At 41.1% G+C, this 27,179-nt stretch overlaps 1 protein-coding gene across 1 annotated transcript in view; it reads left to right on the forward strand.

The window, feature by feature from the left end:
• Positions 1–2,978: 2,978 nt before the first annotated feature.
• tgfbr1b (transforming growth factor, beta receptor 1 b) overlaps positions 2,979–27,179 on the forward strand; it is a 58,323-nt gene continuing 34,122 nt past the window's right edge. Inside the window, exon 1 of the mRNA XM_034572584.1 lies at positions 2,979–3,070. Coding sequence (XP_034428475.1) covers positions 3,007–3,070 — 64 coding nt within the window. The 5' untranslated portion in view covers positions 2,979–3,006. The remainder of the gene's footprint in view (positions 3,071–27,179) is intronic.

The raw sequence follows: 27,179 nt of genomic DNA on the forward strand, positions 1-27,179 counted from the left end.
TTATGATTCCTTAATTATTATTTATGCAGAGAATTACATAGTGAATGTTGGCAAACCATTGCGAATAGAACAAATTACAACAAAGCAATAGATAATGACCATGTACAATGTTTTAACAAAAGAAAATTCTTAAATTGGGAAAATTATGATCAAACAAATTTTTAACGTGCGTATAAAATGTTGCACACTGAGTTCCTTCAAATCAAAACTCATTGACAAAAGCTACTGCCAGGGGGGATTCTTTAATGCTAATAGTACCATTCAGCCTTTTCCTACCTGAAACATCATAACCACGGAACTATGGAACATATAATGTCCCTCCCCAGTTCTATAAAACTATGGTTAGAGGACATTCAAGTGGTTAGGCTTTGTTGTTTTCCTACAAATTCTTTGTGTGTAAGTGTGTCTTATTTTAGCTTGTATATGCTTTTGGTTGAGTCTTTACATGGTTTTACTCATCATCTTTAGTGCCTTCCATCTGCTATGTGCCTTTGTTCGTGTTTTCATATGTCATACAGTTATGTCATTGCTTTAGTAATTTATGCAAAGTGACTTTGTATGTACTTCTGAGTTTTTTCAAGTTAGTTTATGTTATATATTTTTTGCCATCAACCTGCAAGGGATTGCAGATGAAAAAACTAGTTGCCATGGATAAATCTGGCACATTTACATGCTGGACTTAAGTCCACATGTTGATTAATGTGCATTAAATAAACATAAACATAATAATCCACAATACTATTAACTGTATGTTTAATCCCCAAATATCATATTGTTTTGAAAAATTCCAATCCTTACCAAAATTTTGAAATGTTTTTGGTTGGTGATGTTTGTGAGGTAAGTGCAGAGGGTCACATGCTTTCACTGCTACGGCGCTGTTAATAACACATGTACTATCTTTTGTTGTTCTATGCATTGTTATTGACATGTATCACATCTTTTAGTATGTATGTTGCACGATTAAATATTTGAATGTCAATAGACACAGTACATGCTGTGAATCTCTGAGAATATATCATTTGTTGGAGAACAATCACAGTTTTCTTGGAGCCAGCATCTAGAAGAACTGCAGCTGTAAACACCCTCAGTCTCAGTATTAAACTGTTGTCTCCATCATTTCTGCATGTCTATCATCTTCTAATCACAGTAAGACCTGGGTCATAACTCATTTAACTTCTCTTCCATCTCAGACAGACACTTAAATTTGTTCCACAAAAGCCAGTTATATATAGAACTTTTGGAGGAGTGGTGTGTGAATACATTCTGGGCAGGTTTCATGGCTCACAGCGACATTGGATTGACTCACACACTCGGAAGGCTGGGTGTCAGAAAGTCAAGTGGAGTTATCAAAGTAATGGAACCGTGTTCAAGAAGGCAGCAGAGATTCGTCTGAGTGGAAATGCTGAAGGGAAGTGACAGAAGGACAAACAAATGACTAATGACATAAAGCTTTGTTTGTCTGTGCTATCACCTGTCCCTCCCAGTTGCTCTTTGACCTTCCTGCTCCAGACAGAACCACAGAAGGGGTGAAAATATATTAACTAGAGGCATATTTACCGCTAACACATCAATCACCAATTATTGATTTTGTCCTGAAAAAACCCCCGGCATTTTCCTTCTTATTCGACGTCATTCAGTGTCCACAGCAACAACCTCACCGACCTTTATACTACTTACTATTGGTCGCATGTAATTTTGTGATTAAAGGTCGAAGCATTCTGACCACTCTAAACACACTGTACGTCATTCTGAATGAATGTGTCAGGTGAATACCAAAATTATAAATGCAAAAGAGAAAAGTACAGGCTTGAAAGCCTGACCAGCATGGCTAAGAGCAGGTGGTGCCTTTGTGTGTGTGTGTGCGTGTGCGTGTGCGTGTGTGTGTGTGTGTGTGTGTGTGTGTGTGTGTGCGTGGGGGGGGGGCGCATGAGTTGTCAGAGGGCCTCTCCATTTAACAACATCTGTTTGAGTAAATATCCCATTTAGAACTTTATATAAAATCCTACATATGTTGTGTCTCTGACTCATCTTCAGTTTACAGTAAACACTGTCTGTTGCTCTACTCATTGGACCAGCAGCAGGATTCTTATTCTCCCTCTTGCTGGGATCATTATGATAAATATGCATGAGCGAGAGTGTACCTGTGTGTGTGTATGCAGGACCATGCAGGGCTCAGTTGGACATCAAATAATAGGCCATCATCAATCTCTGTCACACTCTCCAGGGACTAGGGAGGCTGTGTGAGTGCGTGCACACACCAGAGGGAGGGGGAGGGAATGGAGGCCAGGCCAACTGTGTGTGTGTGTGTCTACTCAAGTGATGAAGTTAACGTGGCAGAGACAAAGGAAGGACCATCAGCTTTAGGACAATGTGCGAGGGCTGTCTTTGAGCATATGGTGCCGTGGCCATGATATGTTCCTTCAGTCAGAGTCACGGCGACACAATATTTATGTCTGGCAAAAATCACATGAGTGTCACCTTCCTCTCTGTCTTCCTCCAGGACTAAATAGTTTTTCCCCCTTCACCAAGACGCACTTTTGTGTTCTATTTAAAGCCAGGCTGTGTGAGACATGTTTAGAGAAGTCATACATGTTTTAACCTTTGACTTTTTTGGAGGCCAGAATGCAGTATAAAAAAGATGAAGATTACATGTAATAATAGGTAGTTTTAAGAGTTATTGGGTATACAGGAATAATTACTATTATTATAAGGTGGTTAATCGAAGCTGCTATTTAGTAAAACATTTGTTATTGTGAATAAAAATGAATAAAGCCTGTAAATGTACACTTTGTCATTACAGTGAATGGCAACAGTGTTTGTTTACAGCAGTGGGAGAGTTGCTCCAGTGGGGCGGGGTGTGGCAGGTTCCGCCGCCAATCAGGGCCGCTCTTCCCCCCAACAAACGCTGGAGAGGCAGGACTTGCGGTGCTGTCAGCCAATCGGCGGCTACCTTCCTGAGCACAGGGAGAAGTTAGCACTGGGCTGCCAGTCTGGTCCGTAGCCACGATGGATGCAACACCATGCCTCCTGCTCGTCCTCCTGCTCGGGACAGGGATACAAGTAAACAGCGGTAAGTGGCTTTTAATGGACACCGTTCAGTAGTGTTTTTTCCCGGTGGCGTTTTTCTCCGAAGTTTCTCTCGCGGCTCCAGCGGGCTCCGTTAGAAAAGCTCTTTGTTCAAGAGGCATGAAGAAGCGGAGTGTGTCTAACTAAGATGGCGCAGGGTCGGCGGCCAGCCTGCTGCTGCCTGCCTGAGGAATGTTTATTGTCTGGGGGGGAAAAAATGGAGCAGTGGAGCTAAAAGTCACGCTGGATGTAGTGGAGAGCCCGCGGCCACCGCCCGGGACCGGAGAGGGTGTTTCCCCCGGCTTTTAGCGGATTTAGCGCCAACAAAGAGCTCCGGAGTGTCGTCCGGTGGACGGAACAGCCAGTTTCACAAACACAAAGTTGGCAGCATCCCTGGGTGGATGTTTGCCGTTTCGAGTCGGACACTGGTTGTTCATTTACCTGCTGGTTGTCCCATCCCAAAGGTTTTTTCCCCCCTCCTGAGCACACAGTTGAACAGCAGAAGTTCACGGTGCCTCTGGGCGGAGTGTCCAGATCCCCGTTACTTCCCTGCGTGTGATTGTTGACACCTCGCTGGGCTGTCCCCGTGTCAAGTCTTCGCTCTTTCGCTAGCGAATCAGCTATTTCTGACGCGAGTCAAACCCGAAAAGCTAAATTTCAGAGTTTTTCCTCGCAGGTATTGTTGCGTCTATTCCGTTAGCAGGTTCGTTCCTACCCCGTATGTCCTCCTGTCTATTTAGTTAATAAACTGTCACAAGTGTTAGCTGCTAGTTTGACTTTCCGTGTGACTGATTCCTATCTACTCTGCCCCGCGGTAGTTAGCCTGTTAGCCTTTAGCCGCAGCTCACAGCATCGATTCACTAAAACACCGACTTCTGTCATTTCCCTGTGTTTTAGCTTCAAGTGTAACAGTTTCTCTTCGCGCAGGTCGCTGTCCTCATGTGCACCGCATGCATGCAGCTTACTGTGAAAACACGAGGGGGGGGGGGGGGGGGTCGATATCTTCCATACTTATAAATCTAACGGCATAACGAACTCGTGTGCGACAGTCTCTGTTCAGAAAATGCCGATTTAATGTCTTCGACCCCTCCGGGGAGTCTTCTGATGCATTTCTAATCGGCACATCCTTCTTTTAAAATCCACTTTGCACATCGCTCTGCAGTGATAGTTTCGGTTCACCTCATGTGAACGCAGCGGAGGCAGACTGCGGCTGAAACCTGCTGCTTTGTGCTACCTGACATCTTTTCTTCCTGCCAAGAGATGCACGTCTCCTAAACACACTCGGGGGAGTCGGCGTGTGATGATTTGTGAATTGGGCTCAAGCGTTTTTCCGCTGCTCATTAGAGAATGGCTCTGGTCCACCAGCAAGCCCCGATGCTTCCATTCATGCATTGTTGTTATTGCCGCAAAACTGTCCATCTCCTTTGTTTGCACTAGCCAGCACGCTTCTGCAAAAGGTGAGGGCTATTTTCTCATATGTGCAAATCGCAGGTAGCGTGTGTGCCTTCCTGTTGACTCGCAGAGTTTCCTTTGTGTCACATTCCTTTGTGTGGACGGAGAGGGAGAGAGAGAGAGCCAGCCTCAATATGAATGGAGGAGCATGCTTTTCGGGCAGCGTGCATTAAGATCTCATCGGAGCCCCCTCGTGCCAAAACGCATGGTCGTGTTCGCATGTGCCCCGCCGCTGCTTCAGATGCAGGCTGGTTATCAAATTGATATGTTGGCTCACGGACACGCGAGACGAGAGAGAATTCCGCTTCTTTGTCCAGCAATAGGATTGTCATGGCTCGAGTCCACGCTCAGGGCTGCGTCATTTGCATCAGAATAGAATCCAATATTGTAGATGCAGATAATCTGATTCAACGACTAGAAGAAATATCAGTGTTCCAATGTTCATTTCCAGCAGTAATGTGACTAACCTGAATATCCAGCGTCTACAACATGCATGTATATATGTGTCTTCACAAAGGAATCAATATCAGTTAGCCAGAGAACACCTTAAATGACACCTTTTACTTTGAGCCGCTGTGGGGTGTTCAGCACCACACCCCTGCAGCTCACCTACTCTTGTCTTATGTACAACTGTGTAGTGCACCCGCAAAAGCATCCACACACATCCGAGCCCCGGCAGCAGTCTAAATTAGGTGGTGTCACTACTACTCTCCTCATCCTACCAGTCTCAGTCATCCTCCCGCCTAATCGGCTCTGTGCTCACGCTCTGTCACTTGTTTCTCCCTCTCCTTTGCTTCAGCCCCCCCACCCTCCACTTTCATTTGTCTGCTCTGAGTCGTGTGTTTCTCCCCCTATGTTCCCCCCTTTAGGCATAGTAAGTAAATGGGCCACATTTAGCTGGAGTGGCTGGTATAATCAAGTGCTGTGTCAGCACTCTGAGTCCAATGCACTCGGCTGCCAAGCAAGACTCCAAATCAATCCTGGCGGTCCCAGAACACAAAGGATGTGCAGAATTAGTTTAGCATGTCATCTCAGTTTTTGCTCCAGGGTTACTACTAGTAATGAAGCATCTGGGGATTTAGAGAGATGCATCCTACAATACCTTTGTCCCACTTTCATACATGTACCAAGGAAGAGCTTAGGGGGATAGTTCACCAAAAAATGAAACTTCACACTCACCACAATGCTGATAAAGGAGTGGATAAGTGCTTGAGTCCACAAAACACTTTTGGAGTCTCAGGGGTAAACAGTGTTGCAGCCACATCCAATACAATTGATGTAAATGAAACCTCTTCTTTAGATGTCCAAAAAAACATACTGTGCATCCAAGTGTCCGGAAGCCCTGACATTCATATTTGACTCAAACTGCGTCATTTACACCATGAGACTCCAAAAGTGTATTGTGGACTCAAACACTTCACCCACCCCTCACTCGGCATAGTGGTGAGCAGATAATGAGTTCATTTTTTATTTTTCGGTGAACTATCCCTTTAAGGTATTGTTGCAGTTTCAATGCAACAAATCAATGGGAAATTAAACAGGACAGACGGTGGTGGTGGGGCAAGCTCCATGATTGGAATATTCTATCTGATTTCTCATGCAAAACAACAACAAACACGTTGATAAACCCATGATGATGATGCAGTCGCTGCAATGTACCAGTTATGTTCATAAAATAACACTTGATTTTTTTGATATGATGAAGTGCAGGTCTGACTTTTGTGCTATTTGGACCTGCAATACATTAGATATTAACACAAATGTAATAAACAGGTAACCAGTGCTCTGTAGCAGTCAGATTAAAAAACCACAGCATTTTGATAGTTGTTTTTTTAACCGACATTCGTAGATGTCACGGCTGCTGCTCTCCGTCATGGCAACCACATTCATAGAACCACTTCCTCTTTAAAGTAAAAGGATAATGTTTGTTTGTTGCTGCAATGCTTTATATTGAGCGGAATAACAGAGCTTCTATTTTGTGAAGTTGTGTCTAAAGATTGGTTAGATGGTTTAACTGACATGTATGAAAAAAAGAAAAAAATCGTCTGCTTCTGTTGGTTTTAGCGTCTCTGCAGAACGTTGTCTCATCAAATACACCTCCACTCTGTAATACCATTGTACAACCATGAATGAACCGTTTCTACAGTTCCAACAGAGTGATACGTAGATGTTAATATAAGTATTGAATATCAGCATAACCAGTTTTAAAGCACCCAGATCTAGATCAGGACTAAAAACAGAAATAATTGAAAACCTAGTCTCCTTTTTCTATTGACAACAAATCTATTATTATGGCCCAAACACATTTTCATTTTTCTGATTATCTGCCTTATTAGACTTGATGGCATCTGTTAAAGTTAGTTAGTTAAACCAAAGATCTGATGGTAAATAATAACAGATCATTAGACTGAAAGAAAGATCATAACTAAGTTTGATTGATTGATTGGCAATTGTATTGCCACTCCTAGCTTTCTATGGTAGGGCCAGTGAAGGTTGATTATTGCAAATGTCCAGTGAGCACACAGGCAGCATGTCCTCATATGCCCCTGAATGACAGGTACTCAGAGAGAGAGAGAGAGCAGGAGTTATGCTGAGAACTGCATTTAATAATGTGGGAACTTGTACAGCTTAAGCATAAACAAGTTACGCCAAGGATTTAAAAACATTTCTTTATTGTAAGTCCAGCGATGGTGCAAAGTTCTTGGTCCTGTTGATGGCCATTCTGACTATGATAGATGGGTCACTGTGTTTGTATGTGAGAGAATGAGAGAGAGAGCAGTGGGGCATCGAGTGCTGCACACCGCTCTACAATGAAGAAATTGCACAAAACACCTTTTAATGCTATTATGAAAAGTGTCCCTGAAGCAAAATGTAGACACTATAATTTTGTTCGGTTTGTGTTGGCGTTTAAATGAGCCTATTAGTTCCAATGTAATAACCAGAGAACATAAATATCTGTGGTAATCAGGCCTTCATTGTTTGAATAGCATAAAGTCTGTTTTTGTGTGTGTGTGTTTTAACAGCACACAAACATAACGCTGATCCTACCCTGGCTACAGCAGGGGAGATATATTACTTAAAACATGTGCTGTGTTTTTTGTGGGAAAATGCTCGAAACGAGGGAAATTCTCTGACATAGAAACTGCCTGGCCAGAAGAAATATGTAGTCAGGAGAAAAAAGCATATACTGCCTTGATTTGGGATATTAAATCTTCCGTACTTTTCCCTTTTTGCAGTGTAGCGATTCTTCCTCTCATCTTCATCACCCTTTCTTTTAATTTCAGTCTTGATCTCTTCACTCTGAAGCTGAGTCAGTCTTTATTTTTGTCTGTGTCATGGTGAAAGTAAATTCAGGGTCAGTTGATATATATATGCTAATGTTACTCTCCCGTGCTATTATAATCTGTTTTTTAAAGATATTTATTGATGGAACTGTCGCAAGCGACGGCTGCGGCTCTGCTTAGTCATCTGACTACGCAGGTTAGGATGATCTTGCAGTGAAAATACATGAGGATGATGTTTTTTAACGTACATCTTATTCCGCTACATTAAATGGAAAAAAGCTTTACATCTTGTTGGAAGTTTATCAGCCTGATATTGGACGGATGGAATTTATGTTAGCTAGCTAGTTGGTTAATTCTGAAACAATCCGGCAGCATGATGGACAACCTCTTGAAAGTAGTGCGAGTACACAGACGTTATTGCTCAGATGATGCCTGGGGATGAAAGGCTTTGAACTACAAGCAGTCCATGAGTTCTCGAGTTACCACTACCAGTGTCATGTTTCGGCAGATTCAGCTGCTCCAGTTTGTTGACATAATCACAGAACCATAGTGTTATGTAAAGATTTTACAATGGTGACAGGTTCATTCACTCAACCCACTTGAACACACAAACAATGATGCTGGTGATTGGATAAACAAGTCTGTGTTCTTTGTCGTGCCAAAGTTAACGAAATAAAAAAAATGTTACTATCTAAAACTTGTAAAAAACCGAAGGTCCCAGAACCTTAGGGAACGATAACGGCCCGCACACACACTGACTCTGCTGCTCTCTCTCTCACTAACTCTCTCGCAGACTCATCTGACGTCTCTGACTCGCTACAATTGGTTTGAAATGATGCCACAATATCAACACTGTTTGGCTCGATTCGGTTGTTAGTGCACAGCTCCTCGCTGTGTTAGAGACACAGATTTAATCAGTTAATTACTGACTGAGCCGGTAAAAACTGCAAAACACAACTTTAAACGGTCCAAACCTATATGAAAGACCCCAAATTGAACACTGTGCGCAGACTTCGTGGAGCTGTGCATGGCTCTCTGGGTGTCTGCCCCAGGCTGTGTCATATCGTCGTTGCAACATTCAACAACGTTATTGCATATTGCATCTTTTCCTAATATCGTGCAGCCCTAGTCCAGACCTCAATGACCTATAATGTGAAAACACTTTTCACTTTATACACTTTTTAACTCTACTTTCTGGAAAGAAAATTTCTCTTCACCTTGCCCAGCAAAAATAATCCACTTCTTGCGGACAAGCACACGATCTTTAATAAGGAGCCCTGCTAAAGGGAGACTTGAGAGAGTAATGCATTTTTTATTAAAAGTGGGCTGTATGAGTTTTCAGCCCGTTTAGAAAAACAATAGTCATTACATATTTCATAACAACGATAGTGGGAGCTCTGCTTCCAGCTGTCCGTAGGGTTCGCTAGATATTTTGGGTTTTTCATCTTGTGTAAGTGTAAATATTCCCTGTAGACTGTAGAGTATTTTGCACTAACTTTCATCTTCACCACACTCTAAGCCCCCCTCTCTTGCTGCTGCGTGTGCGTGTGCGTGTGTGTGTGTGTGTGTGTGTGTTTCAATGAAACGCCTGTGGAGCGTTGTTTTTCTGGGTGCTGTGTGCCGTGCTGTCAGTACTAGCAATGGAGGAATGCCAGGCATGTGGGTGACCCTGGACGCCCGTTGTCCCGGACCAAGGAACCACGACTAATTTGCGAGGTTGTAGCCGTGCCAGTGGCCATTGGATTCAAAGGCACCAATGCGTTAATGAACCCCCCCGCGCGCGCTCTCCCCCTCATGTGGAGGTTAGGGAATCACAAGCTATACTCCTGATTCTGTGTTTGTGTGAGGAGTGAGTTAGGCCCCAGTTATACTCTGGTACATGGACGTCTGTGGACACCAGAGTCATGTTTGTATTATACTCTGTTTGGAGTATGCATTCTACACATGTGCATTAGATCAGTTTCAAATTAAAACAAAATGGCGACGTCCATGCAAAAAGAGCTGCTTTGTCTGCTGTTGTCTTTGTGTTTTTTTTTTTAAATATAAAAATTGTAGCGTGTGAGTTGTCACAGCAAGTTCTAACTCGCCTTGGACCAGGTTAACTGAAATTTAGACTAATCGTTGACCAAATTAATTGCCAACTATTATTATAATCAATTATAATCGGTTAACTCGATTAGTTGTTGCAGTCCTAATCTAAGTGCATCGATGGACTGTAAGAAAGTCTATAGGAAACTAAAACTGAACAATAACTCTGGAGCTGTTCTCCCTGGAGTTGCAGATGTAGAGCTTGTGGTATATCAGACCAACTTGTAATAACCAGGCGTGCTGTGGACAAATGAGAGGGGCGCCATGCTCGGCAGCAGCCAATCAGACAGTTAGCCAGTTCAGTCTGAGCTGTGAGTCAGCTGCTTTAAACAGCACCCTCTCTGGCCTCCATTAACTTCCGCTGGTGCGCCCCACTCCGCCTCTTCCACTATCCCTGGCTCCGTGTGCGTGTGTCTGTGTGCCCACATGTCTATTTTGGAAGTGACGTAGTCATTTATCTGTGGCTGATCTGCTGTTGGACTGCCCAGCATAGCCAATATTGTGTACAAGGAAGTGTGCATACTGGCTCGTTAAGTTCACCAAAATGACTTCCATTTTATATTAATTAACCACATTTAGGCCTTTTGAACCTGGAACCTGCAAAGTGTGTGGCTGTTAGCTGTGTTTTGGTTGGTGTTTAGAAACAAACTGAAAACAGGAAAAGGAAGTTGGCATGGAGGAAGAAGCCTTCATACTGTCTTATAACAACTGCTTTTCAACACAAATTGAGTTATTGTACTGTCAGTTTTGCACACATTTGCCATATAGGATATATGTTAAGAGTGGGAGTCAATGAAATTGACAAAGTGGACATGGCGGAGGAAATGATGGTCTTAAAGTGAGTGAAGCCTGCCTTGCCTCTCTGTATCAAGGTATATAAAGGCCCAAGCTTATTACAATTTGTCGTTACCCATGTAGACCATACAGGTATAAATCAAACCCATCTCTTTGTGGTGCCAAAACGGTGGGTTTGAGAATCCTCTCTGCAAACTAAAGTGGGCTGGCATTGAAACAGGTCCTTGCTGCATCAACAAGAGACAGCCTTGCTATGCAGCCTGTCTGGTTTGCAGGCTAATTACTTGAGAAATGCTTTTTAGTGAAGCCGTCTCTGTTAGGAAACAGCAAGGAGGACAGATGATAATGATGGTGTTTATTTTACTGGACTCCTTGGTTAAGGGCTTCAACTTCAGATGTGTCTGTCATAATAGACCTTGTGTGTATTTGTGTGGGGGAGGGGGTGCGCGCGCTGTGACTAGGTTGGAGCAGCTGCCAGGGCACTGGCTGTCTAACCTTTAGATCGAGGTCCTGCATATTTATAATACTAGCAGCGCGGACAGATGTAACCACCCCACCTCCTCACCATTCTCAATATGTTTAGCTATACATACGTCTTCTTTGTTGTGTAGGAACAGAAAGCTTCCTCAGCATTATGTGTTCTTCAGTGAAGAAACAGGCCGGTTGCATCACAGGAACATGCTGTTGGGTTGTTATCAGGGTTGTCCTGGTATTTGTCTTGTGGTTGTGGTTGTGGTAGCTGTGAGCAAAGGGTGCTTATGCCCAAATGTTCTGCAAATGCAACATGAGAGAAACAACTTTGACCAACTGGGCTTCAAGTAATGTCTTCATTGTCAGTGTAGAGAGTTTCCATCATTGGCAGCCTATCATAGTCAGAGTGTCAAAGAACACTACACTTATATTTTGGGACACACCAATATATTGCTCTACAGATGAGAGGTACTGCTATTCTCTCCTGTCTTTCTGAAATTCTCAAGTGAATAAGGATTGGCCGCGTAACACGGCATTTTACTTCCCTGTTAGGGTTTTTTTTTCTGGCCACCTCTGTTATCTCTTAGCTATTTGACCTGTCCAAAACTGATAATCAATCTCCTGTTTCTTCAGTGTCAAGGACAGTGTGTTGTTTCTGTTATAGTGTTAGCCACTGTTTGGTTTCCAGTATGTTGCTGAGCTTTAGCTCCTGTCTCAACCTGCAAGGTCAAACCATTCAACAGGGAAGATAGTAGCCTTTCTGGTGTGCTCTGTGTTGTTGTGAGGGGGAGGTTAATCTGAGTCGGGGCAGTGGGCCCTCTTGCTCAACACACACATTCAGAGGGCACATCTGGTATGGACAAAGGGCTGGCCATAATGAAGCTGGCCCTCTGGCTGGGGGTAGGGTGGATGGGGCCGTGACCTATGGAAATGACTCTCCAAGCTGAAAGGCCCCACTGAAAATGGGGAACCGACACAGACACAGAATGATCTGAGGAACAGAGTGGGGGCAGGGCAACATGTGTGACAGCATCTCTGCGATAGATTCATTTAATGATTATTTTTTATTACTTGATTAATATAATAATGAATTTATCAAAAATCTAAATTGAAAAACTTGTGTCATTTATATTTATTTAATATTCTTCTCTGAAATACAAACAAATCTGACAAAAACAAAGTATGCACTGCAAGGCATTTTTCTACATAATAAATAGCCCAGTCTGAACTGCTAATCTGCTTTTTAAAGTCCTATATCCCTCCGAAATACAATTTGTGAAAGAGCTTGGTCCATTAAAGTAAAAGCAATATATCATCTACATTAAGCCGTCCAACAGCAAAATAAATGAAAACCAAAGTAAAATTCAAGTAACTTTCTGGAGGAATATCAACACTGTGTAAATTCAAGTTTAGCAGTCTATTAAAAAAAACAATCTTGAAGTATCCTAGTAGTTGTATCAATGTCTGCCTGAAGTCAAAAACTGGCTATAAATATTAAATAAAAATTCTGAAAATAAAGTATAATTCAATAGTAGTTCCACAATGTTTATTATTCATTTTCACACTGAACTTAAGTGTACTCTAATAATAAATCAAATATTCTTTTCTCATTTCAATTTAAGTAAAGTTTGCTTTTAAAAAATACAATAAAGTCTTTTGAAAAAGGCATCTTAAAATAAAGTGCTTAACTTTAGAAAAGATGTATGAGTTTGAGTTTGCCCATTTCTTCTTTTTCTTCATATATAACTACATTTCACGTAAACAATCTCAACAAACATTAACAACTAAACAGCTTTAACTTTCCTCTTTGTTCCAACTTTCTCTGGTTCAGTGCAGTAAACTCTACCGTAAAGACTGATAAATCTGCGCAGGTTAAAATAAGACTACCGTAAGTGCTAGAAAAAGTGCGCAGGTTAAAATAGAAATGCTCCGTCACGATCTAATAACAGCGTATGTGTCCGTATACAGATTCTTTTTTTTTTCCTGCTTCAGCTTGCTCCTCAGGTGACTGCATGCCTTAACTGTGCGCACCTTCCTTATGACACGTTGACGCAAGTTCCGTGAGTCAAATTATTTACGTAATCGATGACGTTGATTATGTCGACGAGTCGCCCCAGCCCTACTGCTGAGGGAGTGATACTCTAGGTTTGTTTCTTATCATCTCCTTATAATTGGCATTAGAACACAAAACATCAACAATCGCCTGGTCTGGTCTCAGGCAGAACTCTGCAAACACCTGTCATCGGAGTGGACAACACAAACAAATCACAATCCCTGATCACTGAATAATAACTGTTTGCTACAAATATATTGAATGAGAAAAGTACAGTAATGTCTCAGCCACTATTCATGAAATGCATCCTGGTTTTATTAATTTCTGTTATGTTTGTATCGACACATTTGAGTCTCGCGTAGTTGATTGCTAAATGATTTCTATTAAAAAACATCTCTCTGCTGAATGAGCTTAAGTATGACTTAAGAGAATGCTGGAACCGCACTGGTATTGAAAATCTTTGCCCGACCACTGTGCCATTATGCAATGATGGTCCTCAGCTGCAGTGAACAACAATTTGTAATATTACAGACGGTAAGAGACTGAGCCCGATAGAAAATCTACCAATATATGTTGTATAAAGCTGATTAAATGATTTTGTTGAAAATAACCTTCCCATTCATTAGAGGTAATTTACCCCTCTGATTTTTATCTGTTTGGTTAGAAGTTTCTGGGAAGTTCTGTCTCTTACCTGCCTGTGTTTTATGATTTAAAAAACATGTCCGTTTGTGGTATTTGCCCTCATTGGCAAAGGCATACTTGACAGGAGCTTCATCTACAGGGGAGATGTGCTCTCAAAGAGTTGTCAAGTTCAGAGGCATCCTGTTTGTGGATGAAGTGAGGCTGTGATGTCAGCTGGGTGCAGGCTTAGCTGAGACTAGTGTTTAATTCAGGACGGGTGTTTGAAATGTCTAACGGCATCTCTTTTGGAGCCTAGGGAAAGCAAAGTGTTGAACATTTTGAATCTCATTCAAAGTAGCTCACGTCAAACTTGGGAGCTTTCATGTTTGTGGAGCCTGAAAGCGAGTCTTTGTTCCAAGCTGGCACAGACATCTCACCTCGCTCCAGGGAGAGTGTTTTTCTGAGTGCTTAAAAATGTACAGCTTTTGCTTCATTGTAACGAGACCTCTCTCACCCAGGCAGGTTTCAGACTGGTTGTACTGTGAAGTGAAGATGCACCCTTCCTTCATTTCATCAAAGTTCCTTGTGAAGTCTCTACCGGTCAATGCACCCCTAACTTTGTGTGTGTACATAATGTACAAGCTCTTTTTGCTGAATTTATTTGCTCTACAGTAAACCTTTTGTTTGTTTTGTGGATCCTGACATTAATAACTCAAACCACTGATGTTTTATCATTAATGTCATCATGTTCACCTGAGCTGATGTGTCACCTGTTTTTTGCCATCCTTCCTTTTCCCCCCTGGCCTGCTGCAGCGTGATCTAACAGGGGGGGAACTTCCTTAGCACACAGACAGTGTTGCCTGTGCATGGCTGCAGACTAATTGCGTCCTGTTGCCTTGGGGACAATAGAAATTCTGTGTTGAGATGAGTTCTTCCCTTGTTTGCAAACAATTTTGTATTTATTTTAACTACCACTTAGGAAATGGCAAACTGAACAAAGTGCCGGCTTACTAACTACCATGTGGTGAATCTCCTCCTGCTGTTACTATAGTTACTATCAGCAGTCAGCACAGAACTTGAAATATTCTGGTGCAGATGTCAGCGGTCTCTTCGCACTGTCTGGATAAAGAAAACAGCGTGACCACCACGAGGGCGCTGCATTGGTTTTGTTGAATCCAAGTAGGTCTACAGACCTGGGGCCTCATTTATAACCATTGCGTACACACCTGCAAACGTTGGGATCTATAATAACAAACTTGACGGGAGAATGTGCGCACTTGTACGCTATTTCTGACCCATGCGTACAGACATTTTGGAGACGGGAAAATGACGATGCAGACGTAAAGTGGTGAACTGAAGCCAGATTATTGATCCACTTCATCGTCAGAACGTGACTGTGCCATCAAGCGCACAAAGTGCACTGGAGATGATTTACAAAAACTAGTCACTGTCAAACTTCCATTTCCAAATAATATCCCAGAGTGGGTGTTAGGAGTGTGTGAGAGTGTCCCTGCTCGTCTCTGTCCCTCTTCACACACACGAACTGATAATCACCTATTATTAATCGATGATGTCGGATCATGACTCCGGATCGTTCCGGTCACTTAACCCTGATGTCGTGACTGTGCGTGTAGCAGAATTTAACATGTGTCGTATAAACTCTAGAGCAATCAAACAAACACAAAGCAATCATCAGTCCTGTACGTGTCCCAATAACTTGTGATCAGTGCTGGTGTTTTATTGTTAAAGTGTAAAGTGAGCGCAAATCAGAGGAGTGAGGAGGAAGCTCAAACAGAAACTCTGACACAGGACGACCGGACATTTAATTAACGTAGTGGAAAACACTGATGTTCAGTCACTGCATCGATGCAGAGTCGTCCTCCTCTCTACAGGAGCCCAAACATTAACACGTGCTGCTCCTCCTTCGCTCTGTGCTGTGTGCATCAACCTAACTTGGGTGTAACTTTATTCCAGCCACATGATTGGCACGGCGCGGCGCAGTGCTATTCTCATTGGCTCTTCGTTTTATCCGTCCAAACATGGATGGGATGAATTCTATCGAAAATGTTATATCGCAATAATTATCGATTTCCGTTTTATTACCTAGCCCTACTCGTGCGTTCAGGTTTCCAGTTTAATTAAAGGGAACATTGCCTTCAGGTGTGCGTGCGGCTTTATAAATCGGAATCTTTTTTTGCGTACGCCATTTTTCGGCCTTTGTACGCAGGTACACGTTTTTAGTATGAATGCTACGCACTGTTTTATAAATGAGGCCCCTTGAGTCTGAGGTAACTTGAGGACACTAATCATTGGAAAGAAACTGTCAGCAGAAAAAATTGCAGGCACTACCCTGGCTGGGTTTAGATGACTTCAATCTGTCATTGTGGTCCTTATTCTTATCACCTCAGCCTAACATTTACCAAACATAGCTTGTACTTGGGGAACCATGGTTTAGCTGCAGATTGGGTTGATTGGGTCATAAAAATGAAATATGATTAATAATGGATGTGTCGTGGGTGATGAAATTATACATCATTAATGAGAATCACTTTACATTCTTTAAGCAGCAGAACAAAGCTGTGGCCCACTGCTGCTTCACTGTAGACTGCTTAATTTTTTCAATCAGCGGATTAATGACCCAAAACATGGCAAACTAACAATAGGGATTACTAAGAACCACATACAATACTATAGGTTTTCAGCAGCAGAAACAGGACTGCAGTTTTTTTTTTTATGCCTGAAGATAAGCCCCTAATATCCTCAGTTGTATTGGATTCAGCTGCTATCTGGCTGCTACACTGTTTACCCCTGAACATTTGTGAATTATAATTTTTGTGAATTATTCATTTAAGCTGCTGCCAAAATAACCGATTAAAGAAAAAAACATTTAGATTTTTGGAGGTTGCAGTTGAAATAGTTTTTCCCAAAATATTGGCAAATCAATGTTACACGACAATGCTGTGTACATAATCAATGTTCATCACAGAAAATATAGATATAATTGCTATAGTTTTACAAAGGAAGTGCACCTATTCCCTGTTTAAAGCTAAAGCTTACAAACTCCAACCCTAAATTCACTGTACACCACCTGAAATGCAGTATTCACAGCCTCAAAACACATTACGTGCTGAGAAACTCACTGTTTCAATGGTGTAATTTAACAGTTCAAAGTTCAAACATCACAAGTTTCAGTGGATATGTCATTAATTTAATCTTAGGAGAACATCTTTTTGATTGGCTGCCTTTTCACACGGAGCACACAGACAGACTGAGACGTTAATTAAATGTGGCTTTTTCATGAAGGCTTTTAAGGTCTTTAGCTCCTGCCTCGTTGCCTCTAAATGCAATTTGAACATTCAAATTGACAAGCACCAAGGCAAGTAAACAAGCACATTGGGTACATCGTCAGCTTGTGTTATGTATTTCTCTTTACATGGTGACCTTGCAAAGAAAACTAGCAGCCTGCATTTTAAAATGGCCGTACCACTGCTTCCACTTACATATATATGATCTTTCCGGGAAGAATGTGCTGACCATGATAAATTGCCCTTTTTAAATTTTACATACGTTTATTTTCATAAAGTACAGGTGTGAACGCATTCAGATCGGATATAGATCTGATCATGCCTCATCTCTCTCTTTTACTCGCTCGTGTCGACACATGCACACGCACACACGGACAGTGACATTGGACACACTTGTGTACTCAGACTGGGTAAAAACAATATAACTTGGTCTTCGTGTACTGAAGTGTTTGTTTGTCTAGAGCAGGGAGGTGAGATCTGATCTGAGATCTGATTATGAGACGGATGTCCTGGGCTGGCCCCGCCCACACTTACACAGAGAGAAACTGACAGTGAAACAGAGATGAGATTGGAGAGCCTATTAACGTGATTGAGGCAGTCTGTCGAACTAGCTTAGGAAAAGGGGCAGTGGGAATACAGGGTTTCCGCAACAACCAGCCGCTTTGAGTACACTTGACCCCAGCATCAAGTTTGTTTGATTAGTGTGAGCATTTCGTACCTTACCTTGCTACAGATCAACAAATTGTACCCTGGTCCCCTCAGGCACTGCGTTACAAAGCAATTGTAACCACTCTGAAAATGCCAACAGACAAAACGTTATCAGCTAATTCAGTGAGGTATGCACTACCACAACTGAAACTATGATGAGTGCTTGCTGCCTGCAAGGACTATTAAAAGACGTTTGGATGTTTTGATGGCACACTGACGTGGCTGGATTTCTCTTGTTGCTGCTAATGGTCAGTCAGATAATGAAAGAAAGGTCAATGTGTTTGTGTATGAGAGAGAGATATCAGGGCATAGAGCACGCGGCGCTACAATGAAGCATGGGTACAAAACACTGTTAGAGATCTCATGTGTTGTCTCATGTCGAAATTTACGGTAATTATGAAACTGTGGTGGGACAAATCACACTATGGCACACTGCCACAGTCTTGGTAATTAAAGGGAAACACTGGTTAATTTTACAGTTTGCAGACTTGCTTTGGCTTCAAGCTGAATCCCACAGAGCAGAGCATTGATACTGCACAGCTGTCTGAGCTGCATTCAGCCATGGTGCACTAATGTCACAGCCAGTAATTCCCATCAGCTGCGACAGACGAAATACCTGCTGTGACATCACTAGTAGGGGTGTGACAACACACAACACAGTGTCAAGACGCTCTGACGTAAGATTTTACATGCAATTTATATTTCCCACACATCACAGTCTGGAGAGTAGGGCTGCAACTCGATTCATCTGTATGTGTATATATCAGATAAAAACACAAAAGCTGGATTTTGACCCTTTTTAAAGCTATTTATTTAAAAGTAACATTGTCCTTTAATACAATGCTGTTTCTATATGTATTACACACATCTGCAATTTAAATATGACTATAGTTCCAGTTTCAGATGTCTACATTTTAATTGTAACTCGTCATAGTCCAAGTTCAAGATGTCATAAATTCATCTAAATTATATTAAGTTTGAACTAGTCCGTATGGTGTTGTATTTCTGACTAGTCAGAATCCAATTGTGTATATCTGAAACTGGAATGAAAGATTATAGTATAATAAAATTCAACTCAATTGTTACTGATTACAGATGTTGAAAATTTGAGTTTTGAGTAGTTAAAACAGAATCAAAGGTATTGTTTTGAATATTTAGAATGTTTTATAAAGCTTGTATGAAAATTCTCACTCGTCACATTGAAAGAAAGATTAGTCAAAATGGCGTCGCTTATGTATAAAGTTAATTATGGATAATCACACTTGTTTAACTAATGTTAAAACTACTTGTCCTGCTGAATGTGCCTGATACAGGGAGCGGTCTCTGTCACTCACAGCAGACGAGCTGCACAGGATATTTATAAAAACTTAGCCGTGCAACATTTCATTCCAGCAGGTTGTGTTCTTGCTTTATAACATAACCGCTGTGAAACAATTAGAAAATTACATTTAGTATCTTTGTTTCGCTGATTTGTGTTCGCTATTTACACTCCCTTTCTTCATTTAGCATATAAGTCTCTCGTTAAGTTGGGGAAGTGACAGTCTTTGGAAGTGTGTGACCAATTGCAGTTAAAACTTCAAAGAAAACTTGTGTAAAGCTGATTTCACACCACACAGCAGCACAACTTTGATGCGGTATGAACCTTAAAGTTGTTTATGTACCACCAGTAAACCGAGACGAGACGATAAGGAAGAAGCAGAATGTGTTTTCTCTTCAGTTTAATACCACCGTGATGTTGTGCTGCTCTTCATTGTAGAATCAGCTCATTGTTCTCGCATCTTTAACGTCTTGCATCCGCTGTTTCATTAGTGGCGTTTGTCTTCGCCATTTTTCAAACCTTAATTCCAGAGATGAGACTGCGTTGTCACGTCAACTACATAAGGCTTGGGATTGGCTGGTTTACGACCCCCACCTAAGGAGATGCTGCTGCAGTGTGTGCCGTGTATTTATCCGACCCAACTAATCGAATACTAAATTAGTTGCCAACTATTTTTGTAATCGATTTAATAGATTAGTTGTAGCCGCCCTACTGGAGAGGTTTTTTGCTCTTCTTAAAATGCCTCCCCACACGATGGCATCTTCTCTGACTTTGCTTGCTTATGATAAACACACACCTGCTCCACGTCCAGCTCAAGGTCCTTCGTTGTGGAAAAAGATAAATATCTCCTCCCCTAATGTCTGAAAAATGGCTTAGACAAACATCGCTAGGATACAGCAGAGACAAGTCGTCAAAAGTGTGAGAACACTTTACATTTAAGACTTTAGAGACATTTCGCTGAAGACCGTGTAAAGGTGTCTTCACATGGAACAGCAGTGCAACATCACTGGAATGAACCTGAAGAGAAAACAGATTTATCTTTACAATATCAACATCATTTTGCCTTTTACTGTCACTATTAAGAATTTGCAATTAACTGCAGCTACACTGTTCTTTTCTTGTGCTGACAAAGTATCTTCTGGGAGACAGTTTTGTCTCTAAAACCAATCCAGCAAATCGGGTCGGTCCATCCTACGATAAATGGCCATATAGACTGTCGGTAACAAAGGGAAATGCTTTCTTTCTTAACTATCGTTTGTAAATAGGTTGTCAATAACCCAACACAAGTTATTTTTAGATGGCCCTGATTGGTATAGATAGGAGAGAAAAGAGCTGCTGTGAGCTCGGTTCACACACCTAATGGACATTAGTACACTGACTTCAGGGATGAGCTGTCTTCAGTTACATTAGTGCTGTTAACTTCAGCATTATGTACATTCAGACACCTTTGTATACAAGACTGCCACGACTCAAGTTGGCAATAAGTGTGTGCCCAACCATATGGCATTTTTTGTAACAGGTATATTTGTCTCATTTGGTACCTGACCATCTGCACCAGCAAGCTGCGTTAGACTCTTTTAATGGAAAAAAGAGAATTGACTAAATCAACAATTGCACCAATCAGGAAAACATCATGCTTCATTACAGAGAACTTTGTATACAATTATCTCTAAGTCATTAAGATGTATATTGGATCAAATAAAGCAGTTATAAAGAGTACATTGCAATTATATTTTATATATCAAATTCAAGAGCAAGTTTACAAGAGAACATTTTCACACAAATGCAGTTTTAACATAGACACACACATTAGAATTACATTTTGCAGAACTTACCAATGCCGTTATATCCGCTACAGTTCCCTAGTGTCACCAGTGTAGAGAAAAACACAATGTACCATCTGTCTACTACTCTACAACACTTAGCCAAAGCTTTATTCACCCCAGTGATTTGCATGAACTTTGGAGGTGCTAACAAAGCCTCCAGAATAATGTATTTTCCCTTTTCACTGTATGCAAACACTGTTTCAATCACACACCAGGCTCACATGCAAACACATCCAACGCCAGGCAGATTACACAGAATTTATTTCATGCTTGTATCCTGACATATTGACTTTTTCTGATTCCTTTATTTTATCTGTTCTTCACACTCATCTCAGCGTTTCCCCCTCTATTGTTGTAAGACTGAAAGGGAGGGAGGGAAAGGGTCAGAAGAGGGGAGGGGAGTAGGTGAAAAGAAAAGGGGGATGAGGGAGGGCGAATTTGACGGGGGGGTAATTACGGTGAGCGCATTATAGGCAAGGAAGAGAGAGGAGGGGTGGATGCAGAGATACATGTTCAGCCTCTAACTGCTGACAGGCAGCTTTGTAATTTATTGTTCCTTTGTTGCCTGGCTATTACACAGCCAACAATACACAATATGTAGCGTAGATTTAAAAAGGTATTTCATGGATCAGTGTGTAGGGAATGACAGGATATGCTGAACCTCCAGATGGCACTGCCGTTCATTTGCATTTACTTCGATGTCGAGTCAAACACCAGACTACAAAGAAAATGTGGGCCACAAACAAAGACCTGACAATCCAAACACAAGGTCTGGTGCCGGGGATTAGTCCAGGAACATTTAGTTTGTAAAATCAATTTTTCTACAAATGTTGAGAATCAATTAATAGTTAGTAACTTGAAAGGATAAAATTGTTTAAACATTCTCTGCTTGTAGTATGCAGGGTTTACTGTCTGTTTTATACCATTGCAAACTCTGTTTGTTTGTTTTTTGAATATGTATTGCTTTTGGAAGGTGATTAATCATTTTTCTATAAAACCATAACACAGATAGTTTTTGTTTTCACATTAGCAAAAAGGTAAGTCGTAACTGGTCCAAACAAACAGACTGTGTTTCCGCTGCAGGAACTTGGACCCTTTGCAGGAACTTAGTGGTTCCACATCATGGATGAAGATCCAAATTAAGTTCGAAGAAAATCCTTTAACTCCTGAAACTACATCAACTTTTGCGTTGAGGCCGATTTTGTTCGTGAATAGAGGCCAAATCGTCTGGTGTGTGCGCGTTTTGACGATTATGATATGTCGGTCATTATGTCTGTAGTCTCCGTTTTTAAAATTAGTTAAGAGTTGAACATCCTGTAGAGTGCACCGCACCTTAGTTACACTTGTAGTCTCTCAATTTAATCTAGGATATCTGTTGTAATGCCTGAAAGGGTAATTTTATAGACTAAAGTTTAAAAGAGAAATTATTTTATTAGGGCCAATGTGGATTTATTTTCCTCTCTAGAGTGGTCGAGAACTCTCAGTTAATTTGTTTGCGTTCATTCTGTCTGTCTTGTAATCGTAGAGAAAACTACAGAAAATTGCAGTTTAGCTTCTCAAGACTGTTCTAACTGAGGTGAAGAGAGTTTTTCTCTGAATTATTTGAAAATCTGTGGATTACACTTCAAGAATGAACTGACCTACTTTCCCACTCTTCCCACTTCCACTTGTTCTCTCTGGTCTCTTTCACAGCATAGTGAACTTTAAGCATGAAGGGGAGAGATTGGCTGGCACAAATGCCTATACCGATTCAGAATCAGTCATGGAGGTTGGAGGTCTGACCTGCCATGTTGAGTTATGGTGAAGATGATGATGTAAGAGGTCCAGAAACGGTGAAGTCCTAGCCTGAACAAGTTCTCCTTGATTTTATTGACCGAATTGATTTCTGTGAAGGACAATATCAGGAGAATGAGGGGATAAAGAGAATGTCTTAAAATACAACAGATCCACACCTGGTCCAGGTTTTTAAAGGGACACTCCAATTAATTTCATATTGAATTTAAATCGAGTGGCATGTGGGTAAAAAGAAAGAACAGTGGGAATGGAAGCATCAGAATTAGAGATTCCTTGTATGAGTCAAATACTAACATTTCTCATTTGAAAGGTTGAGACTCTTTAAACTTTCTGTTTCCCAGCACGCTGTTTTGGGTTTGTCCATGATGTTTCTGATTCAAGTGGCTTGATGTGCTTTGTTTTCAACATTGATTTGCAACATTCTTCAGACTTTTTCCTGTTTTACTAGCCTGGGGAATGCACATTGGGTGCTCATTTTTCATCCGTGTGGTGACAGAGACTTTGTGACTATGCTGGTTGGGCAAAAATAGAGGATGTAGACGAGAGCTCCTCTTATGACTGATGTAAAGAGATTCAAGCAACTTGTCCTGTTGACACTGGCTGGAGGGACAATCGACCATTTCTGGCAGCCAGATTGTTGCACAGCTGCATCCAGTAGAGGTCAGGTGTTATGGTTTCACATGAAAAACAGCACAGGTTGTATTAACCAGACAATGTGTGACTAGGCTTCATTACTCTACAGCTATGTATGATTGGGAGACAACAAATATATATATATCTCATAAGATATAAGTGGGGGAGAAGGGACAGATGGAGAATCAAACATCCAGAATAAGAACACGGACTAATGACAAGACAGCAGTTCAAATTCCATGCAGCCATAGATACCTCACTGTACACACACTCTCACACACTCTCTTCATATTAAAATATGCCAGAGCAGTCTTGGGAACAGTGAGGCAGGCTATTGGTCCGTGTCCGTGTGTGTGTGTGGGGTCTGGCTGTCTGCCTGGCGTCATTCAAAGCAGCATCTCAGATTAGTCAGCCACATTCTGTCTGACCACATTGTAAGAGACTGGCCTTGTGTTTGTCTTCCTCTCTCATACTTCCTCTATCATATCAGACGCACTGTGTGAATGTCCGTCCCAGTTGTCTTCATTACCAGTCCCACACTTCACACTACGGCCCACACAATTGTAAACTACTTATGGATTTTAAGATTTATTTAGCTCAGTGTCCTCAATACTGAGGGTGTACCGTGTAACACAGGATTGTCTTTGGGGTTTCTTTGAATGAAATGCATGGTTCTGATTGTTTGAAGTGAAAGTTTGAAATTTTTGGGATAATTCAGTCTTTAAATTGCAGGAAGAATTTAGAATTTTTGATTTAAAAAGACCGTACCAGCCCCGGTTTGTGCTTAACATTTGGAATTCTATAATACTATTTCATCAGCTTCATCTCTTTCAAGGAAAACTGTTGATGCTGTCATTTTGTTTCTTTGCTTCTGTGCCTTTTCAATGATGTGAGCAACACTAACAAAATTACAAAAGTCTCAGAGACAAATATCTGAAACTAATCCTCACATCAGGGACCCACTGTAAGCTACATCTTGCTTCAGGCACTAGTGCGAGAATGAAAAAAATGAACTAAACCCTTAAGTCTCTCATAGATTTTTTTCCCTCTGTGATTTAAGCATTTCTCAGCTAAACCTGACCATCTATGAACATGTTCATCAGGAGCATTCATATTCAATCATACATCTAGATCTGCAGCTTTGATTGTAAACCATTTGTTCAATGTACGTCAGCTATTATATCAGCCGGTGTCTTTGTAGTTAGGATGATCTCTGACTTGTTGTCTGCAGATGCTTTAAGTGGTTGTTAACTCAGAGAGGAGCTAGCTGTGCCAATGAGAGAAAGAGAGGATTGATCTTGGTAAAGAAGAAAGAGCCTGCGCCCTCGGGGAACAGCGTAGAAGGCGTGTTATTTGGATTATTTCTCGGTTGTTTCATAAAAGCATTCAGTTGTTTGTCTGGAGGCTACAGCTGTGCACTGAAATGTGAAATCTCTGCAGGTGACTGCTTTTTAATAAAATCTTCCTCCAACTCTCCTGCTAACTTTATGTTGGAACAAAAACACATGAGAAAAGTTTAAAGCAGTATTAACCGGCTCAGACACTGTTGCCCTCTTTAATAACAGAAGAAATGGGTGTGTTTGTTTTGGTTTTGATTTCCTCTCCACGTATTTCTGACTCATCAGTGTTGTTGACTTATAAAACCAACAACCGCTGTGCACATCTAGAGACCTGGTTAGCTCTTTCTCTTGATTTACATGCTGACTGATTCATGATTTGGATTCAGAACCACACTCGGCTCTAATATATAAGACTGAAAACATGTGCACATTGGGACTATCACCTTGGACTTTGAGAATATTGATTTATATCAGAATGTCTGCCCCTCTAGTGTTTTAATAATCATCATGTTAACCATTTATTCACAGTAGTAGTTGTGGTAATACTAGAGTCTTCGCCAAGAAATAGTAGATTCTCAGCGATAAGCCACTTAAATGCAGATGCATTTATCACATCACAATCAGTTAAGCAGGTAGATAATTACAGCTGGTCTACCTATTATCGAATACAAAGTATTTGCTATATTAATAGCACCCCTCGGTTTCTCATGAGAGTGTACTGCGATCACATTAAGCGAGCACAATTTTCAGCTTTAAGCTACAGGTTTCAAAAATATATATGCTTGCTTTATTTCAAATTTGTTTATTGATTTAGTCGTTCGCATTAACAACTGCAGTGTTGCTTGTTTCTTGCCCAGCAACAGCTGGAGAGATCTAATCTGAAACTTTGACGTTTACCCATTTAAAACTTTAATAACTCACAGATGATGAAAGCTGGACTTAATGTGATTGGAAAAGAGGTTTTGAAGGAGTCAGATTTTATAAGTGGATGTGATACCCTATGAATTTTATATTATGCTATTGAACCCCAGCCCTGAGCCTTACAGATTCACTTGAATGGCTCTAGACTCATAGTCAGTGTTAATTTGGCAGCTGGTTTTGATTTTGTTTCAGTCTTAGCCCCTTGATGAATGTGGGCTATAGTTCTTGTCAATTTCTTATCCACAAAAACATGACATGTCAGTCATCATTTTTACTTCTTCTTTGATCGGTTTATTTGTGGGTGGCAACCAATGTCAAGGTGCATTACCACCATCTACTGTGTTTGACTCTTCTTAACTGAGGTTTTAAGTAGGACTGTCACGCTTTAGACAGCCATAGATCCTGCCTCCTCAATTTTAGTGGATGGGAGATGGACCAAAATATAAGGCAAAGTTCACATGAGATACATCTTGTAAATAATAGATTGTCTTTTAAGGTAGTACCTTCATATGTCAATGTTTCCCTTTTTTAAGTTGGATTTTAATTAGTTATTTGATGCTGCAAATATTTAGTACAACAACATGACACCTGAGACTGACGATTGCTGCGTATCAGTGTGTACCAGTTGGACTTCGCTGCTGCGGCTCCAGAGACGAGTCATTCATCTTTGCGGTCTCTGAGTGGCACAAACAGTCAACTCAGTAAATCTGTAAGCATAAATGAAATCATGGCAAATCCATTCAGTAAAGGGTTTTTCATTTTACAATACCTATTTTGCTTGGATATGTTTGACTCTGCAAGGAAACCTACAATTTTATGAGTTTTTGAAAATATTAAGGCAGATCTGTCACGATAACACATTTTGTTGTACGATATATTGTGATAAATTATATTATTGTCATTATTTTCAAACCATTTTATAATTTAATAGCATAATTATGCAAGTAACCCTGTTAAAGTGCGTGCGTGCAGGCATGTCTCTGTCGCTCTTCACATCCAAGCAGACGATCAGATGTATTTAGTTATTAATTGACCATGAATCCGGATCCTTCCGGTCACTGTAACACTGTCCTGGCCGTTGGCGTCTGATGTTGTGTGGCACATGAACTGAGTGCGCAGAAATTCTGGACTTTTTTTCTCAAAGTGTTTACATGCGTGCCTCATAAACTCTGGAGCGAATCAAACGATCACAAAGTAAACTTCAGTAATGTGAATTATTATTATTACTGTCCCTGTGAACATAGCCACTCTCTTTAATGTATAGGTGTCCTGGCTAGCATCACTGTATCTACCTGCTGTCCATGGCAGCGCAGCTACACATCTGACTCATTACTTAACTGTCTTAACTTAGTTTTGGTTAAGTTTAAACGCTACAACCTGCCCAACACAGCAAGTCAGAGACGTCAGCTGTGTCAGAGAGAGCGAGATAATTTTTAGATATATTGTACAGCTCTATTGTCTAGACATCTGAGACATACATGGCTGACACTGTGCTGACAGTCTG

The sequence above is a fragment of the Hippoglossus hippoglossus genome, chromosome 20 (genome assembly GCF_009819705.1).
Source record: "Hippoglossus hippoglossus isolate fHipHip1 chromosome 20, fHipHip1.pri, whole genome shotgun sequence".
Classification (NCBI taxonomy): Eukaryota; Metazoa; Chordata; class Actinopteri; order Pleuronectiformes; family Pleuronectidae; genus Hippoglossus; species Hippoglossus hippoglossus.